General features: G+C 43.6%; 1 protein-coding gene across 3 annotated transcripts in view; it reads left to right on the forward strand.

Moving 5' to 3' along the window:
* LOC119172924 (angiotensin-converting enzyme) overlaps positions 1-21,618 on the forward strand; it is a 105,247-nt gene that overhangs the window by 37,338 nt on the left and 46,291 nt on the right. For all 3 annotated transcript variants that reach the window (XM_075893788.1, XM_037424065.2, XM_075893787.1), the window contains exons 3-7: positions 13,194-13,352; positions 15,419-15,527; positions 15,628-15,771; positions 17,499-17,690; positions 19,080-19,177. In XM_075893788.1, the coding sequence (XP_075749903.1) occupies positions 13,194-13,352; positions 15,419-15,527; positions 15,628-15,771; positions 17,499-17,690; positions 19,080-19,177 (702 nt within the window). The remainder of the gene's footprint in view (positions 1-13,193; positions 13,353-15,418; positions 15,528-15,627; positions 15,772-17,498; positions 17,691-19,079; positions 19,178-21,618) is intronic.

Raw genomic sequence — 21,618 nt, forward strand, 5'->3', positions numbered from 1 at the left:
TAATGCTGAAAAATATTTCATACTTGAGGTTCGAAACTTGTTTTGCTCGTTTATTTTTGTTGCCAAAAATTTCCTCGTTTACTTGTGGGAGTCTGCGCCTTCAAACTGACAGACCTCGAAAGCGTAATAATTTTTTTTCAAAAGGTATTCATTTGGTATAAGCAGTAAAACGGTGGTCGCATCAAGGTAATGAGGTGTTGTATTTGCAAAAATAGTGACTTTATTTTTTATTTATATTTCGCAGGATATGAGAAGGTAGGCTACGTTACAACCGTCATCATGACAGTAATATACAAGATAAACACACAAGCAAGAAAAATTAGGAATAAAAAACTAATCGGTGGCACCATGTACATATTATATATATTATAGAGCTTACAATGCCTAAATGAGCACAGTATATATAGGCGTAGTACAGTTGATATATCACAATCACACTGCGGATAGAGGCCGTACTAGTGACTTCTCCATGTATAAAATTATTCCAGGGCTTTTGGCAAGACTGAAGTTAAATAAAACTGCAAAATTCGATGTTTATTTAAAAAACTTGGCAAACTGAAAGGACACATATAAAATATTTAATGTTGGTTTCTGCAACATACTACCCAAGAAAAATTATTTGGGGGCTTAAGGTATGGTATATCATTAGGAAAATGAAGATAATATTTTTACAAAAAAAAACTGTATTCAACATCAAAGAACTTGTCTTTGCGGTTGAACTAAATGTATGACTTTCTCGCTAGTAAGGCGCAAGTACTAGCTAAGTATATGCGAAGCCACAAGAGGCTCTTATATTTTAAACTCAAGAAAATATTTCTTTGAAATTTCTATTCACGCCAGCTTATCGCCGACGCAACTCAAGCGGCATGAAGCACTCGTAGCAGTGATCTTTAGCACAAGTCAACTGGCGTGGAATGCAGATTACAAACTTGGCACCGTCTTCGAAGCACTTTGAAAATAAAGCGGTTTTATCACCAGCGTTTTATTACTAACAGTTGGGCACATACTACCAATATGGCCAAAATGTAGTAACTTCAGGATGAGCCATCCAACCATCAACACTGTACACGGCATACACAATGTTACTCACGACAAGAGCAAGACTATCTAAAGGCTAGGTTATTATTACACAATTATTATTACAGCAAAAGCTGTGTACGGCAAGGAGAAATGAAAAATCATCGGCGTCACGAGTGGTCTCCCTTGGCTATGCTATGAGTTACGTCGCTCTTAACATCGTACCCAGGTGGCACCATTAGCTGCGTTGTGGATGACGTCATCCATATTGTCGCAGCCACGGCACCGAGCATGCGCGCATCAGTTTCTACGGAGAGCTTGCACTGGAGTACGGACAACTCTAGAAGAGCACCGATAGTGTAAACGTAAAAGAATTCACATTTGCCTGGCTGATGGTGCATTCCGGGCACGAAAACAGGCCCGGGAGGCCGAGTGCCACCAGAAACTCCGTACCCATGATACGGCAGGCTTCCAAGCCGCGCTAAATTGAGAACGGGAATACAAGCGTCGAGGGCAGCTGGTTCCTGCAAAACACGCCGCGAATTTAGCTCACGATGTTTTTTTGTCACTATCCATTTAAAAAATAATACTATTTCATGACTTCGCATACGTTCAGCTAATGCACACGCATTTCTAATGAGCTGTCATGCACTCTTCTAGCTCAATGACCAGAGCGAGTTCTTGACGTTAAATACAGAGGTTTCATCCCATAGAAAAAAATACATTTGCATTGTTTTCCACACAATCTGTCATACCTCCAGCTCCAACATTATTTTTATTTGGTGGCACGTTGAACAGGCCATCAATACATATTTTATTTGTATCTTTTGAATGTGTAATGTTTCTGAAAAAAAAAATCAAATGCTGCTATTTATTTCTACTTTGCTCGTGCCAAAGGCCATCAAAGAATTGACATGCACACACAAGTCCAATGGGACAGTTACAGACCTTCATTACATTCTTGTAAACACCATTTTGTCGAGTTCATCATGTAACCATCCCGAGCCGAGAAATGTTTTATACTGCCATCTAAGCGCAAAACTGCACTTTCACAAATCGAAGTGAAAATTTTCGGCAACAGAAATTAGAGCAGAACAAGTTTTGCACTTCAAGGAAAACTATGAAATTTTTTTCAGTCATATTTATGACAGTAGCGAAAACGCTGCTTCCTTTGGCATTAAATGACCTTTCAGCGAAACCAGAGAACAAGTCAGATTCAGAAAAATACAGCTTTCATAGGTAACGAAAACACGAGTGATTCAGTAGAAACACCAGCAGCCACAAAGACACTGTGTAATGAAGGAGTACAGGGTGTCATTAAAGAAAAATGTGTGGAAGCTCATTATAGCTTCTGAAAATTGAAAATTGTCTATTTTTCCACTCAACGAAAATCGGGAAATAATTCTAAGACTGAATGGTGCAAACTGCAGCTGAATTTGGTGTCCATGAGGCCCAACATATGCCCACGGCATAGAAGCAACAATGCAGACAACACTTTGAAGCACTAAAATGATATATATATATATATATATATATATATATATATATATATATATATATATATATATATATATATATATATATATATATATATATATATATATATATATATATATATATATATATATATATAAACGCACTGTAGAAAGACTCTGGGAAGCTAAAGAACTCGACGTATTTGAGCACAAAAAAAACAGAGGAAATTGAAAAACTTAAGAGGAAGAAATTTGCGCGGGACAATGTGCCACAAGCTATACCCACTGCTGCTTACAGAAAAAAAATGCCGCCATATCCACGAAGTTAATGATGATGAGTGGGCGAAGCTCTGGAGGAAAACCTGGTAAACCATGAATCTTCCGTACATTTTGTCTACTCGATTTTATTACAATGCTCCCCCTAGCGTACGTCGCCGCACTAAATCCAACGATTGCCTTCCACCAATGACACGTGCCATATGTGACATCTTTCCTATTTTATAACATCTCGCATCTTTCATCATCATTTACAAGTACCGCCGTCTAGTTTATAACATCTTGCATCTTTTCATCATCAGCTACAAGTCCCACCATCTAGTGAGCACTGAAAGAACTAAACGAGAGGTGGCTACATGCAGGAGACGGTGCCACCATCTAGTGAACACTGCAAGAACTAAACGAGAGGAGGCGACATGGATGGATGGATGGATGGATATGGCTGTACCCTTTAGATCGGGCGGTGGCTAGCGCCACCAAGCAGTAACACCTAATGAACCAAAAATTATATTTATTTTTTTTTTCCTTAAAAAGTGAGTTTGAGGATTCGTACTTTGCAGTGAAGAGTTTAATTTTCACTCGTGTCTTGACTTTAGCCACCAATCAGATAACCTCCTTCTGGTTAAGTCTACCCGCTTAAAGTTTATTTTGCCCTCCCGGTCCCTTAACCCCAGTGCTTTGAAAAACTCTGCGCCATCATCCTGAACTATAGGGTGAAGCCCTTTACAGAACATTATCAAGTGTTCGGCACTTTCTTCTTCCTCTCCACACGCACTGCATACTGTGTCTACCCCTTCGTATTTGGCCCGATATGTCTTGGTTCGCAGTACTCCCGTCCTGGCCTCAAACAGTAGAGAACTACCCCGAGTATTATCATAGATCCTTTCCTTGGCAATTTTCTGCTTAAAAGTTCGATAGATCTCTAGTGCGGACTTCTTAATCATGCCCATTCTCCACATGTCAGTCTCTGACATACAGGAGACGGTACCGCCATCTAGTGGATACTGCAAGAACTAAACGAGAGGTGGCTACATACAGGGGACGCACAGCCCACGCCTTAAGGAGCTTCGCCCCTAAAATACCAAATCATCTCACGTTCAAAAAAATTTGCCACCACACCCCAAAGAGCCAAACGTTATTAACCTTTCCGATAAAGAACTTAGCAAAGAAGAATTGAGTATACTATCACGCGGACTTACATTCTGCCCTGGCAACGAAAGGTACGATGAATTCACGTTCCTAAAAGACCTAGACGACTTCGCACGAAATTTACGATTAAAGGAATATTTCTTAGATAAACCCGAAAAAGATAACGCACTTTTTCGTGGGGTAATTGGACGGCAATGGACCCCAGACGCCAACAGAGATCAACATCTGGATCTCTATATATACGCGGTTCAAAAAGATGTTATACATGCGTACAAGGTGCACAAACCAAGCATGAATAACATATCAAAAAAAGAAAAAGAGGCACTACTCACGTTGAGCAACTGCGAAGATCTCGTCATTAAACCAGCAGACAAAGGAGGCGCGATTGTTGTTCTGAATAGATCGGACTACATTGAGGAAGGCAAGCGACAACTAAATAACAAACAATTCTACAAACACCTCGACTTTGACCCTACCACGGAGCGCAAAAAGATCATTGTAACAACCCTAGAGGATCTCACACGTGAAGGCGCCTTTGATTAAAGCTTAAAAAGGCACTTATTACGGTACACTCGGCGCCTGGTCGTTTTTACATGCTGCCGAAGATTCATAAAGAGAATAACCCTGGCAGACCCATTATATCAGGCACGGGAACGTTAACGGAACCCATTTCCAGTTATATTGATTCTTTAATCAAAGACATACCACTCACACATGAGTCCTTCTTGCGTGACACAAACCCTTTTCTTCGGGAAATAGCCGACGTGAAAATTGCAGACGGTGCATTTCTCGTAACATTGGATGTTAGCTCACTCTACGCAAATATCCCACATGACGATGGTGTAAGGGCGCTTGTTGAATCGTATGGCACACACAACCTTGTCGCTTATCCAAGCAAAAAAGTAGTTGAAATCTTCACAAGACTTGTACTCAAATTGAACAGCTTTGAATTTAACAACGAGTACTACCTTTAAATCAGCGGCACGGCAATGGGTACAAGAATGGCCCCAAACTACGCTAACATATTCATGCACCACATAGAGTCCAATTTTCTTTCATCTTGTGATATCAAACCATTCTTCAATAAACGGTACCTAGATGATATATTCATAATTTGGACACATTCGGAAAACGAGCTCCTCAATTCATACAGGCATTCAACCAGGTACACCCCAGCATTTATTTTACACACTCCTACTCTAACACTGAAATAAACTTTCTTGATGTACTCATTCGAGTTGACGATGGTGCATTGGTAACTAGCATACACAGAAAACCAACGGACAGGCAACAATACCTGCACTTCAAAAGCTGCCACCCGCGACATTGCAAGACCAGCATTCCCTATTCCCAAGCACACAGATTCCGACGAATCTGCTCCCGCACCGAGGACTTCCACAAAAACAGCACACATATGCATGAAGTACTCCTTAATCAAGAATACCCGCCAGTTATCATCGATGACGCCATCAAAAAAGCTGAAAATCAGGACCGCCAGATTCTTCTCAACCACCAGAAAAAAACCGACCAACACCGCAACAAAAACTTGCTATTAACTTTCACGACCAACCCACCGAACATAAACAAGGTCCTAAAAAAACACTTCAACATATTGGAACAAAGCGTGCGACTATCCAAAATTTTCACTTCTCCTCCTTGTGTTGTATACAGACGGCCGAAAAATATAAAGGATCATTTAATAAATTCAAAAATAGGTGTGAAATCTCAAATTGGGTGTCACCCTTGCGGAAAAAGCAGATGCAAGGTATGCAAACACATGCAGACAACGACAGTGGCGAAAAGCACCCACTCGGATTTTAAGCACAGGATAAGAGGTGCACTAGACTGTGTCTCAGACAACGTCATATACCTCCTGGAATGTGGAGTATGTAACAAGCAATACGTGGGCCAGACAGACACTCCGTTTATAATTAGATTCAGCAACCATCGGGCACATGTACGATCTCTGCCAGGTCTTCCACTTTCAAAACACTGCACATTGAAAGACCACAGCTTTGATGACATCAAGGTTACACTACTAGAAAACAACTTTCGAACAATCAGAGAACGGAAACAACGGGAATCTTATTTTATCTACAAATTTAACACGATAAAATACGAAATAAATGAACACCCCGGCACTCTGTCAGCGTTACGACCGCTAAAAGACGCAAATGCTTCTCTCTAATCAGTCCGGTTTCATTACGGCAATAATATTACCCGCTAACAAAGCTTTTAGCCTATGCATCTGACAACATAGAAATGATTTGCCTCATCAAGCACAGCCGGAACGCACAGATAAGTGGTCCCGGATGTCGTACGGTCCCCCCCTTTTTTTCTTTTCTTTTTTTTCCTTCTTTACGTTTTAATGCACGTTCTGTTCCTTAACTCACAAGGAGCTGACAGCTAGGTGGTTTCGTTAACTTTTTCATACATGCGCACATGTTTTCCCAGTGAGCCGCAACTGTGTGGTGACTGTCCCAGATGTCGTACAGTCTCCCCCCCCCCCCCCCTGTTCTTTTTTTTCTTCTTTAATTTTTAACGCACATTCTGTTCCTTCACTGACAAGGAGCCATTTCATATAATGAATATTGATGGCGGCGCCTCAATCACCGGCTTTCTCATTCCTCCCGACGCCACCAGCACGCGCTCGCAGCGCTTAAGCTCTCCCCATTAACTTGTCTCAAACTTCAAAGAGGAACTAGCCGCCAGCGGACTACACGGAAAGGTGAAATACAAGAACGGCGGCACACTGCCCACTTGGGGAAGAGTGGGTGCGGGGAGGTATTGTTGACAATGATGACATTGCTCATCTACCTCTGCACTACTCTGTTAAAATGCTGCCTCTTTCCAAGCCCCGCCGCGGTGGTCTAATGGCTAAGGTACTCGGCTGCTGACCCGCAGGTCGCGTTATCGAACCCCGGCAGCTGCATTTCCGATGGAGGCGGAAATGTTGTAGGCCCGTGTGCTCAGATTTGGGTGCACGTTAAAGAACCCCAGGTGATCGAAATTCCCGGATCCCTCTACTACGGCGACTCTCATAATCATATGGTGGTTTTGGGACGTTAAACCCCACATATCAATCAATGCTGCCCCTTTCTAATTATACCGTGTCGGTCTTGCTTCTTCTCCTAGATTTTCTATATTTTATTCAATGTTTCTCCTCCCGTTTCGCTGTTTTTTCTTTTTTTTCTCTCTCTTTTTTGTTTTTTTTTCTTTTTTACCTTTCTTTTGACCCCTTCCCTCCTGTCTCGACAGGCTATAAGAAGACACGGAACATGTGAAAATATTATTATGCCTTGAAAAAGACGGGGTTCCCGTCGAAACGTCGGCACAATATCTATATATATATATATATATATATATATATATATATATATATATATATATATATATATATATATATATATATATATATTCAAGTGATATAACAAACTGAATTGTGATCTTTCATATACGCGGCACTTCTAAAATTCTAAAAACAGCATCGTGATCGTGAACAAAAAAAAAAAACAAAGTGTGGTGAACACAACTTGCGGCAACCATGCGGTATTGTGGTTATGATATAAATAAAAATAAAAGCCAATGTATTCGCAACTCCGCAGAACGCTCCGTGTGCTTGCAACACTAGTCGGAAAAATCACAGCATATCCACGGATTTAATTATGAGTGCGGCGAAGCGACTGTGCGGATGAAGGGACGGACGGATGGATGGATGGACGGATGAACGCACGGAAGCACGAACGGACTGACTAAAGCTTCGCTCCACTCATCATCATTCACTCGGTGGATATGCTGTGACATTGTTTTTATTGCACATGCAACACAATTTTATTACTTTGAAAACTGGCTGCTACGATGACGCGGGACGTACGACCCATGTCGTAAGGAGCTTCGCCCCTAAAAACAAAGATGGCTGCGCTTAACAGTGTCGACGCGGCACTTTCCCTTGGCGCTGTGCTGAAGTTTTTTTGATTATGGCATCGGATCGTGTTGCTTCGTCGAAAGCGAAAAGTAGCTGGCCGCGAACCACCTCCATTCTAATCGGCATAGTCGCTGCTCGTGCATAGTTGAGTACGAAGTACCCGAAATCGTTAAACAATTTTTTAAACACATTCAGGATTTCACTCGTTGAACAGCGGAGATCGTAGTGCTGTACGCTCCAACATCAAGCCTCTTCTGCGAACCGCATCAAATGTATCGCGTCCCTGTCTAGCAAGCCCAAGGTTGAAGAAGGCAACTGCTCATGTGTAGCAAGCCTCCCCGAAAGGTGCTAGCACTTTCGCGATGAGATGCTACACTGCTACAAGCAAGGCCTCAACAGTTTTTTTAGATAACTTCGCTCCGACTCGTGCTGCCCATTGCATGCATCCCATTGAGTCTTCCTGTACCGTCAAAATCTGGATACGCATGCCATTCATTTGACCACAGAATGGAGCTATGCCTGGGCCATTGCATGTTGAGATAAGGCAAATCGTACTTTTGATAGTTATAGAAGTGCTTCTTTCTTTCCGTTCACAATCATGTTGCAAAGTTTCTAATGAATAGGGTCGTGTGCTTCCGAACATTCGCTTTTTCTAGTTGGCAGTAGTTGATAGTCGAAGGAAGTATAAGCACTCACATTAGGCACGCTACGAATGCACGGATATGATATCATCACGGGGTCGTGACGTCCATGAAGGCGCAGACTGTAGGTCGCTGTTGAAACAGTTTATTTGGCTGAACTTGGGACCGGTGAACGGAAAGTCAGACTACAGCGATAGACACTTGCACTGATAGCAGCAAACACAGCGTCGGCCGTTAATCAACTCACAGCGGTGAAGCGCGTCGGCATTTATGCACGTGCCGTCGAAAAAGTTCCTTATGTGGATAACATTGTCCCGGGGTCATGACAGAGGGCCAGGTATAGTCTACAATTATATACAACGTTTATTGATCATAACTGGTATGCTGCGTAGAGCTGTGAATTTCGTTTTGCATTCCTCATTACTGCTTTGTGGTATCTTATCTATAGCCTGAAGTTGGCAAAGACAGGGTCTGCGCACGTTCTCCTGGTGGTTGTGGGTTGTTATATAGTACGAAATGCATCGCCTACCTAGGCGTCATATACTGCACAAGTCAGTCGTTGTCCATGGTCATGATTGCCATCATCTTCATCCTTCCTCATCGTCATGACGTATAATGGGTAGCTTGCATGTTCTGCGCCATGATGGCAGAAAGAGAATGTGTGGTCTGGAACGCGCTTGTTTTTCATCGGAACGACAGAAGACGGGCCTCGTTGACAGGCTGCTTCGCATCTCAAACAATGAAAAAAGGTTCTCAAGCGTAAAGTTTCCTAAATATACACAAGATGGACCACTGGCCCTTGTATCTATGGGAGCTTCAACGCGCGGCGCTTCAGCGAGCATCGGAATTATGGGTAGTACATGGATTTGCCTGATCTTCGTAATTTATGCTCTCTCTGGCTTGGCGTGGCTTGAAGCTGTTTTTGTCACAAAACAGCAATAGACGAATGCTCAGAAGTTACACTTCACCACCTTGATTTTTTCGTTCACCGCTTCAAATAGAGTCACGAAGTGAAAAACGGTTCGTTCTTTCCTTCGAAACAAAACCGAAACAAAGCGATCAACGAAGCAACAAGTGCGTTCGCCACCCGCAAGCTCGAAGACTATAGGCAAATCGGTGTCACACCCATAATTGCCATGGTCGCTAAACGATCGCAGCACCAGAGTTTCCCATATTTAAATTTAGGAAACTATGTAAACAAGGTCTTCGTGTGTGCTAACGAAGGGGCCCCGCATCGCCTACCCGCTTGTGATTCCGTTCCCTGCGTAGGTTTCAGCACGCTCGCTAGCATGAAAGGAGAGAAAGCACCTGTAACTCCACTCGTATACTCTGCTCACGGTGTGGTTCATGAAGCGTCGGATGCTTAAAGAAAAAGTATTCAATGATTACTCGGAGATATGTTGTACGGCATATTTGTATATATATATATATATATATATATATATATATATATATATATATATATATATATATATATATATATATATATATATATATATATATATATATATATATATATATATATATATATATATATATATATATATATGCAATTCACACTTCGCGTGCGATGCTGCGAATATCATACTCATAAAAGTAGTATTCATAACTGTATTGCTCTGAAGTCGAATATATAGCTTGGTGAGTCATAGCAGTAGATACTCTAATGTTTATTCGGTTGTTGTAACAGCGAAGCTGACACCGGATTGAAAATTGGCGTTGCGTCGACATGATTCATGCGCACAGGGCGTTTTTCCAAAGCAGTTTCAAGACCTGCCGTGGCTCTGTAGGTAGAATACGTGACAACCAGCGAAATACCTTGGTTCGATCCTAGCTGGGATCCACATTTTCGTTTGCATTTGTCGAGTTTACACAACTCATATCTCACTTTTTTGACGTTATAGCTGTCGAATTACCATTTACTGTTCTCGCGTTTCGGGATAGATATACTGTGAATCACCTGCGGTGCATGCTTGTAAACCACATTCCCATATTCTGCGACCCGTGGCATGATACGTATGTGAAAGAAAGGGTTTGATGACGCACACGCCAGAATTTTCAGTGGTGTCATGACCCAGCCATCATGTTCGTCATGATGACTGGGTAACCCGACTGAACTACACTTCTTTGTCGTCTTCTTCTAGCTATGTCACGCACCATTATTATATTTCATAAAGCAAACTAAAATTCACTACGTACTTTCTCGCTAATAGACATCCCTTACATTTTATCTAAGCGATGTGGGCAGATTTTTTGACTAAAATAACACTAAATCGGGAGCTTTTACAAGAGAAACACTTGTGGATTAGCCTGAATGCATTCAGGGGTCAGAGAACCACTAAGCCCTGGTGTCTCTGGTGTCCCAAGGTGAGAACCCTGGTGTCCTATATTTAGGACATGAAGATTGTCCACTGCTGCGGATGATGCGTTAGTGTTAGGAACGAGCCATTTTGTAAAAAGCAAGTTAGACATCTAAGAAACAACATGAAAAAATACGGTAACTACTCATCTAATAGTTCACCAGTAAGGTGTCATTCATTATTTGGCTGTGGCAAGTTTCAATGTTATCGCAATCCGCCATTTTGTTGTTTACATTGCAGAGTTCCAAAGAAGACGACGACGAAAAAATTACTACCTATGCTTGCACAGGTGTATTGAGGATATTTCAGACGCCTTTTTTAAGTTGCTGACTTCATTGTGTCACGTTTAGCAGCAAAATCGCTTCATGTGCTTTTTATAGGACGCCAGGGCCGAAAGGGTCAAGATGTAAGTGCACCAACTCGCCCTATTGTTCCTTCTGGTGGAAGCGTTAAAGATCTCATTTCGCAGAAACTCTGGTGTCGGCGTCCGTGTGGTTGACTAAGGGTGGAAAATCGAAAGAGATGCAAATAAATATTCAAAAAATATTTGTTTTTAGTCGCAATCGAACTAACGCCTTCAGCGTCGTAAGCAGGTGCTCAACCACAGGGCCATGCCCGTGCTTGAAATTGTTTAGGAAAAAGACAATATATCACTGTTAAGTATTGCGAGGACTGTCATGCGTAATACTGTGGAGAAAAAGCATAGAACTTGTGGGGAAGAAGCATAGAAGGTGGCACCGCGAGTTCCCGTGCTTGAAATTGCTTCGGAAAAACACTATATATCACTGTTAAGCATAGAGTTTCTCAATATACACTAGAGGGAACTCTGGCGCTAGTGTATGGGAGCTGCAACACACGGCGCTTCAGCGAGCATGGGAATAATGGGTAGTACACACATTTGTCTCATTTTCGTACTTCTGGCCTGCTTCTGGCTCCTTGTGTGTCCGTGTGGCTTGAAGATGTTTTTTCATGAAAACATATATTAGCAAATGTTCACCGTTTGCGCTTCACAACCTTATTCTTTTAGGCTTACCATTTCGAATTAAGTCACCAAATTGAAAAGGGTTTGTTTTTTCTTTCAAAACAAAACTGAAACACAGCAATAAACGAAGCCGCAAGTACGATTCGCTGCCCGCAAGTACGAAGACTAGGCAAATGTGTGTACTACCCATCATTCTCATGGACGCTGAACGATCGCAGTGCCAGAGTGCCCTCTAGTTAATTTTGGGAAACTCTATGCTGTTAAGTATTGTGAGGACTGTCATGCGTAATACTGTGGAGAAGAAGCATAGAACTTGTCGGAAAGAAGCAAAGAAGGTGGTGCCGAGAGTGGCAATTTTAGAGGCGCACCCATGACAAAGCGCTCCGGCATATCAAATTGCCACGCGAAGTAACAGCGTCAACAAAGTGCGAATATGCGCAGGTGCGCGTGTAGCCTTACGGACCAGCATTGGATATTTTGCGGATTCTTAAAAGTAAAAAATTATCACGTGGTGGGCAATTCGCAACTGTACTTGCCCTATGGGCATTCTAAACTACGTTGAGACAACCTATATGACGATCACAGACGTTCCATTTCTTGCGGCACGGCTGATCTCTCGCCCGAAAAGCCAAACTAGGCTAGTGATTGAGAAGGCGATTGCAATAGTAATCATAGCTAAAGTTTTACATCCTAAAAACACAACATGATTACGAGGCCCCACCATAGTGGACGGTTTTGGAAATTTCGAATATATGCTGCTCTTCAACGTACACACTGGCTTCAAGAATTTCCGCCGTCATCGATATGCGGCCTTGATGGCCTGGGTTTGATCCAATGACCTGCCGGACAGTGCGCCAGCACCATGACCCCTAGGCCACCGTAGGTTTCAATTTATTTATAAATTGCCAATTATGGACCATTTACAACCAAGACATGTCACAAAATTTACATGCATCCTAAAATACATAACACACAAAACATGTCGCTAGTCTTATACTTAGAACAGTGTTGTCCCCATAAAATTTCTTCCAGACTGCTCAATCCTCGGCAACCGTTTGGGTGCAGACACCTCCATATTAATATTTTCAGTGAAGGCCGACATACTTTGCCTCAAGCTAGGCCACCGTGGCGGGCAGGCATGAATCAATCAAAAAGGGCGAATGCGACAAGTGGCACAAACTGTTGATAGTCAGGTTGCAGAATGTGCCGCATCATTTCTTTTTTCTTCGTCATTTTAAGTGGTTCAATCTTTCATCCTAAGCGTTACGGCGCTTAACGTTAGCACATCGGAGCAGACCGCGTTGTTCTGCTTGCGTGCATACTTGTGTCGTCGAAGTTCATTGCCTTGTCCACTTATCCTTTGTACAGGTGGAAGCGACCCTGGAGTCTCAACAGTTGGACTTGGACGTCTGGCAGAACATCACCAAGTACAGGTGGACCAAGTTCGAGGATCCGGTGACGAGAAGGATTTTCGAAAAGTTGTCAGTTCTGGGCACTGCCATTCTGAGCTCAGAGAAAAAGACTGAGGTAAGGAAAACTCACGATGCTGTGATCATAGGAGAACGCGTTTTGTCCTTGAAACACTTAATTACCGTGTCGAGCATCTTCAGGCATAGCTGAGCATCACGATGCAACTCATTTCTGTCTACGCTAAAGGACACGTAAACAGCCTGCCAGGCCCTTTTTTAGCAGTTCATTTAGCAGGTCATTTAAGATATCCTCACGGAGTTACCCGTATAGGACTATTCACTTCATGTTACTACTTTGATCTTTCATTTTGTAGAGAGTGGCGGAGGAGGAAAAGATGCTGCGCATAGGCCAACAAAATATACAAAGAAACAAGTATCGTGTATGTTTTGCTATATTCTATACGTCGAAAAGAAGTTTTAATGCTTTACGCACTTGGATGGAGGTAATTGGAAAGACGGATTTCTGGCGGACGACGTAGTGCAACGATTGCGCATCTTGCTTGCCGAATCACAATGCAGAATGCAGGCTCACGGAGAGCTGAAATTCAACAAACTGGAGTTTTGTAGCGTAACCAATCACGTGATAAAATCATGGCACATCGCGTAACTGCTCGCTTAACTAACATAAAAGAATATCACGTGAGACCGAGTCATGTCATTAAAAGTTACGTCACATTAGTTACGTAACTAAAACCGCGCAACATTGCGTAATAAATAGCTCGTCACTCCACATATCCACGATAAAAATTACGTAACCACTAGGCAGCTCGTCACGTGACTAAAATCACTTAGTCTTGCAACAGTTAGTCCCATGATATGTCTAGCCATACTTACTTCGACTGGCAAAAACTTAGCATCTCTAGTAAAGGCATGGCATTACTATCAAAACTTAGCCAACTCGAACACTGACTCATCTGATGGTTCCGGCATTGCGCCACTACTGCAAGCTACCAATGTTTTTCTTTTTTTTTCTTCAGGCGCTATTGTACTTTCCGTTTTACTCACTCGATTCGTCCCCGCAGCATTTCTTTCTCCCCACCCTCGCTTCAGCAGTTGTCCTCCTATCCTTGCTTTAATAACATAGAGGAGAGGGAACGAAGCATATAGACCGATTCCATGTCGCAAAACAGTGGTAGGCGCCATCGACATAGTGAGACGCTTGAATTGACGTCGCTTCAAGCGCCTCAGTATGTCGATAGAACCTAAGGCTGTTTACAAACATAGAGGTCTATACACACAAGCGCTAAGAGAAGCAGTTGCCGCCTTTAAGAACACAGCTCCGAGACGCCATTGCTGAGACTTCAGCACCAGCACACCACGTCCTAACAAAATTTTAAAGACGATAGTCTTTCTTGGGGACCTTCGACGCAAAAATGTTGGTCTGTCTGTCTGTACATTTGTCTGTTTGTCCACTCTTAACAACATCGGGTATTCGAAATGATCGACCCCATCCGCAGCGCCCTACTATGTGGCTCTAGCTTTAGCGTTCATACTTGTGCAATTGTTGCGCATGTCTGTGGCACCATAACAACACATAACAACACATATTGCCTTGTGGCAATATATTCTGCATGTGCGCCTTTTTACTAGACAAAACTTTCATAATTAACTTTAAGGACCGTAGCGCTTATCACGCTGCGCTGACTATGCAACGCTTGCACGGAAAGGGAGTGTTTCCAATGCTTTGCTGAAACGAGCTGGTGTGTGCGCCTTCCTTATCACCTCTGAGACGGACGCGCACACGCGTCTCAGAGCCACGCGCTTTGTTTTTGAAAAAAAAAACTGCCTTATGGCGCTCATGTCTCACGTGTGACGTGACTTGATGCACTCGTTCAACTTCGCTGCGAGCTCGAGGAACTCTAATGCAGCGCCTCTAGAATACCATTCGCCGATTTTCTTGAGCAGAACATCAAATAAATGTTTTGTTCACTCTCTCCACATGCAAGACTATCGTCTTTCGACGACATTTGCAGATTAAGTGCAGATACGGGGCCAATTTTTTTTTTTCATTTGCAGGAGCATATAGTGTATATGCGTATATCTAAATATATACCCCTACATCCCTACAAGCCTATCTTTGTAGCTGTTGGCTAATTACTCTGGTGTTTTTTGTTTTACTTGCAGCTCGTCAACATAATCGCCAACATGCAAGAAAACCACGCTTCGGGAAAAATTTGCCCATATGTCCGGAAAACTAACACTCCTGAAGAATGCAACTTGTCCTTAGAACCAGGTATGTCAGCTGTATCCACGCCATTGTCTGAATGTTGGTGTTAACTTGTGTTTATATATGTACGTATGATAACATGTTTTTTCTATTCTCCTGCCTATAGAGATCAAAAACATCCTCATGAACTCCCGAAATTACAGCGAGCTGCTGCACGTTTGGAACGAATGGCGGAAGGTTGCGGGCAAGCCCATGAAGAAAAATTACCTTCGTTATGTCGAACTCTTGAACGAGGCTGCCAGATTGAACGGTAAGATTGGGTTAGTGGCGGCCAGATTATTTTGAGTCAATAATTTTAAATGGTGCAATATAAAACCGTGGGTAGGGCACAGGAAAATGCCATCAACCTAATTTTTGCATTCAGTGTATATTGGAAGCGGAGGCATACTCTCTTTGTGGAGAAATGAAGGTGGAGGGAAGTGGACTCCGATGAGCTATACTGATAAGTTATGGTTCTGATCGCACTTTCATTTACCCAAAGTTCATTCTAACACTATGCTACGTTTACAGAATAAAATCAAACTGTAATTTGTGGTGTCGGAGTTCCAGAAATGGGGTGTGTACGTGGAATGTTGAGGTGCGGTTAGGAGGCTTTGACACCTTTTGCTTCTATAAGCCGTAGTTCACATGGTAGGAAGAGGGTCACGCGTATCGTGTTTGGGCTTCATACCCCAGCTGTAAGTGACGCCTCTAGTGGAGCAGTGCGAATTCATTAAAAATGCAGATTAAACCGCCGCTGCGAGCAACAGAGTAACTGTAACTTGGTATTTGTGAACCATCTGTCCTGAAATGCTATCAAGAAGCCTACGAAGAGAATAATAGAAGTTGTATCACAAATATGCTCGGACCTGCGTAATGAATAACACACCTTGTACTGTTGGCTGAGACTGACAGGATATATATACAGTACATGGAATTCAGTTTCAACAGATTAAGCCCGATTTAGTGGACCGCAGACTGACCCTTACCCGGGGCCCGTTGATGGTGGCGGCACTTCGTGGTGCAGGCAGAACTGCAGGCAGAAAGTTTTAATCGAGCTACTTAGGCATCTGAGCTCTAGGTAGCTTCACCACAGCTACAACACCGAAAACGTGAAATGAGGTGGTTCATTTACGTACCGTTGTCCAAGAAAGAGTCAAACTCCTAATGACACCAGCTTCCGAAAATGACTCTGCTCCGCCATGTAAACATCCTGTATTCTGGCACGGCTTGCAAGTGTAGAGCTCTGGAAATGTTCATATCTAATTTGGACAATAAAGCCCATTTGCATGACGCCAGGTTACAGAGTCTAATTTGGCGACTTTGCTAGCTGTGATGACGTCAAGTACATAAGCATGCAAAATGGCCGCTTGTGCTTCATCAACGTAGCTTTGAAGCAAAGTAGCCGTGGAAGTGTCACGATATCTTGCGCGAGCGCGTGGTCAGAAGCTCATACTGTGCCGTGACGTCAGGGTACACCAGGAGCCCTAACAAACTTTTAAATAGGTTATGTAACTAGAGTGCAATCACACTTTCCAATGTATTTTCTACGCCCTTGAGTGAATGGCGTTTTACTGGGCGCAAGAAAGGAACTGGAAGTTTTCGTATCAGTACCCCTTCAGCAGCACCACCTGCTACTGCTGTTACTACGCTGTTACTACGCTGCTGTTATTACGTGGTTACTACAGTAAGGTCTAGAATTTTTACCTCTCGCTCCTTGCTGCTTTCCCTCACATGTGGAGAGTGGCCAGTCGAAACGTTGCTGCATTTATGTGCATTCTGTCCTGGCACTCCAGTTCTCGCACTGAACAAAGTAAAATAGCGTGCTTAGCTTGTCCAGTGGGAATCCTGCGATGCTTAGATGAGGCAAGCAAAGCACTTTTACTTCATTTTTTTTTGTTTTCGTACTCTTCTTCCGCCCAACTCTACTTTAATGTATGGCGTTCAACGGGAAATGCATGTAAAACTGACGAATTTTCGCTCGTTTGTTTCTCGCAGGCTTCCAGGATGCGAGCGGCATGTGGCAGGACGTGTACGAGTACGAAGCCCTCGAGAGTAACATGGCCAGGCTGTGGGAACAACTGCTGCCACTCTACCAGGAGCTGCACGCCTACGTACGCTCCAAGCTGCGCGCCATCTATGGCCCGGACAAGGTACCCGAAGACGGACCGATACCGGCACACTTGCTCGGTACGTCCCCCGCACGTGGCGCCCGTATGTACTACTAGGCTACGCAATGCACTGGAGCTTTCAAAGCCTGAATTGAAACTTGCTCATCCGTGACGCAGTTAAGCAACAGCTGCCTACAACTAGTCGAGCGGGTATGTGCCAAGGAGCTCCTAGCATAGCATATCACAGCATAGGGTAGTCTATAGGAAGAGAGCGAAAAATAAGAGTGAAGAGAAAAACGAGAAAAGGGTAAGAAGCAAGTATCTACATATATGTCTATGTTGGAGTAACTCGGGAAGTGCTGGTAGTAGTCGGCGGTGCTATCAAACACACAAATTATATATATATATATATATATATATATATATATATATATATATATATATATATATATATATATATATATATATATATATATATATATATATATATATATATATATATATTCAAAAAAAAGATGAAAAGAAGGTCTGTGGGTCCGGTGCACGTTTAATAAAGGAACACACTTAAGAAAATTGGAAACTTTTTTACTCTACGTTTCGGCCGTGGATCCTGACGAAGGCCTTGCCACGGCCAAAACGTACAGTATAAAATTATCCAATTTTCGTAAGTGTGCTTCTTTATTTCTTGATTATATATATATATATATATTTCTGATAAAGTGGGTGGGAGAGCGGCTACCACTGTACCTACATTGGTAGAGCACCAGGCAGGTTCCATTAACTGGCTTCCTTTTATGCCATAATTTATATAGGTGTAGTGATGTACCCTATATCTTACTACGCTTGACTCTCAGTTGATTTGAGCAAGTTTTATTGGTGCATGCACATGACGCGCGCATTCACCGTTGCTCGACACCGCGTTTTCAGATCAACCAGTCGCTGCGAACGCAGTGCCGCTTCTCAACGCTCAGAATCGGAACTATTTTTCAGAACCAGAACTCTCTCACAAACGTTAACTCCTTTTAACTAGTAATAAACGTGCAATTAGTCAAGGATGCCTAATAACTATGCGGGTAGTAAGCTAAGCGAATATTATTCTGTGCCCAATCAACAGCAAGGTATACGCATGGCAGCAAACCAAATGACTCCTTCGGACAACACCAAGGCTTGGACACTAAGAACAGTGACGTACCGGCTTTTGTGGATTTCAAGCGCAATATAAAATATAAATACTATGAGATAGATCAAATTATTGCTCGATTTCGCCAAATTGGTTCATGGTCTTTCCATTTTCACCAGTAGTGCAACCACATGTTGCGTGTGCTTGTGATTCCCTTTAATCGATGTAGACATGCTATCAAGCTGCATACCATATTGGATCGGATTAAAAGATGAAAATATGTGTCGAACAAGGCAGCACTTTGAGTTCGTAGAAATGAAAGCCCACTCATGCATACTATTTGCGCAGGTCACATTCACTCTCAAGATTGGAGTGGGATAACCGAGATCACCCGTCCATACCCAAACAAACAGGCCATTGACGTCACGAATGCTATGAAGGCACGGGTAAGTACTGCGAAAACTTACTATATACCAGGTATCTGGGCTAACGTGCGTTAGCGAATCTAGCAAAAACAGAAACAAAGAAAGCTAAGCTCAGTTTGACGAAGTGGAATCCGAGGAAACAAGAGCTGTGATTGTTCCTTCGATGTTTTTGTTTTGAGTTCGGAGCACATTAGGGGTCCGGGCTGTCTTATAGGCTGTCGTCGCTTGGCGTCAAGCACCGGGCAAGACCATGTATCAAAAAAAAAATAAAGCAAGCAAGCAAGAAATAGAAAAGGATGATATGGAGAAAGTAGAAACAAAGAAAAAAATGAAGGAAGAACTGGTAAAGAGAAAGGCGGAGAAGATGACAGAAAGAGAAAACCGAGGAAAAACAAAGGAAGCTGCGTTTCTCCACAATTCCTTCGATCGTGGCGCCACTAGTGTGGCACTGCCTTTCATTTCTCTGTTGGACGTGTATTTTAACTAAAACCAAGGAGGTTACACCCAGCGAGTATAACATAGCAACCCCTTCTTGTCAGATCGTGCTCAATGTACATGCAAATAGCTGCTAATGGGGATCGCAGCGTGCGCGTTACCTAAAGGCCGAATTCTCCTGTCTCTCATTCCCCCTTTGCAGCCATTAACATGTGCATTGAGCACTATATTTTATTGTTCAACAACGCACAGAAGAAATCTTTCACCGGAACCACCTTGGAGGTCAAAATCGTAAGGACCGCCATTTCGGGTATGTGCCACTGGTACTACGAGGGACGCACAAGCCACGCGATAAGGAGCTTCACTCCTAAAAACAGAAACATAACAGACGCCTCAAGAAACGCATCCTAGAACCCACGGAGCAAGCTGCGGAATATGCTGCTCAGCTAGCCAACACTAACTGGGTGGACAGGTGCAACACGGCTGCACGCCAGATGTCTGGTCGCAACACGCGGCGCCTGTTTCGCGCTCTCATCGATCCAACACAAACACGCACGGAAACTCAACGTCACTTACATAAGGTCATGCACAACTTTACAGGAACGACAACACAGCTGGCAAACACGCTCAGGGACCGATACCTGTGCACCACCAAGGACCCCCGGACGGCCGCATACTCTTACGCAGGCAAAAAGAACACGCAGTTAAACACCCCGTTCCAGCTCCACGACCTCCAGGCGGCCTTACGCAAGATGAAGCGTGGCACTGCACCAGGGCCTGACCAGGTTACGGTCAAACTGTTGGCCAATCTTCCCGACGCAGCCTACGCCACGCTCCTCAAATACATCAATAGCATTTGGGACGGAGAAACTCCTCTCCCTCTTGAATGGAAATCAGCTCTCGTGACCTTCATCCCGAAGGCAGGTAAACCTATTGACGTGGAGAACCTTCGCCCCATTTCCCTCACGTCTTGTGTCGGCAAGCTGATGGAAACGATGGTGCGCGACAGACTCTCAGAGTTTCTAGAAACACAGCACCCTTTTGCGGACACCATGTTTGGTTTCCGCCCTCAGAAGTCAGCCCAGGATATACTTCTACAGCTCCACCATGACGTATTAGATCCTGTTGAATGCTCCCACAATGACAAGGTAGTCCTGGCCTTGGATCTTAAAGGGGCATTCGACAACGTGAAGCATGAGGTAATCCTTGACCACCTCAGTCAGACCAACTGTGGTTATAAACCATTCAATTATGTTAGACAGTTTCTTACAGACCGTCAAGCCTACATACGCATACAAGGTGAGGAACATGGGCCTTACGTCATCGGCTCAAGGGGAACTCCTCAAGGCGCGGTCCTCTCTCCCCTCCTATTTAATATAGTCATGCTTCATCTTCCCCCCAAATTGGCTTCTCTACCAGGGATACATCACGCTCTTTACGCGGATGATATCACGATCTGGGCCACGCAAGGTAACCTGGGTCACCTGGAGTCATGCCTGCAAGCAGCAGTGACTGTAGTCGACGACTACGCAACCTACTGCGGACTCCAGTGTGCCCCGGCTGAGTCAGAATTTGTGCACGTACGCCCCTACCCTCAGGACACAACTCAGCTCCATATCAGTCTTCCCTCGGGACCGATCCGTGAGGCCAAGGAGATCCGCGTCCTTGGCCTCTTCATACACCACCAACGCAAGGCCGACACCACAATAGCCAAACTTCGCACGATGAGAGACCAGGTGGGCCGTATGGTCCGCCGGGTCTCCAACAAGCGGGGCGGATTACGAAGCAGGCATGCAATGCGGCTTGCCCACGCTTTCGTAACGAGTAGAATACTCCACTCGACTCCCTACTTGCACCTACACAAACACGAGGATGATCAACTCGAGGTCATCCACAGTAAAGTTATCAAGCGGGCTCTCGGCCTCCCTATGACCACGTCCAACCAGAGACTTCTGGCCCTAGGCGTGGTGAATACCTACCGGGAACTTCGAGAAGCCCACCTCGTTAACCAATACACGCGCCTTGCA

This window comes from Rhipicephalus microplus, chromosome 4 (assembly GCF_043290135.1).
Source record: "Rhipicephalus microplus isolate Deutch F79 chromosome 4, USDA_Rmic, whole genome shotgun sequence".
Taxonomy (NCBI): domain Eukaryota; kingdom Metazoa; phylum Arthropoda; class Arachnida; order Ixodida; family Ixodidae; genus Rhipicephalus; species Rhipicephalus microplus.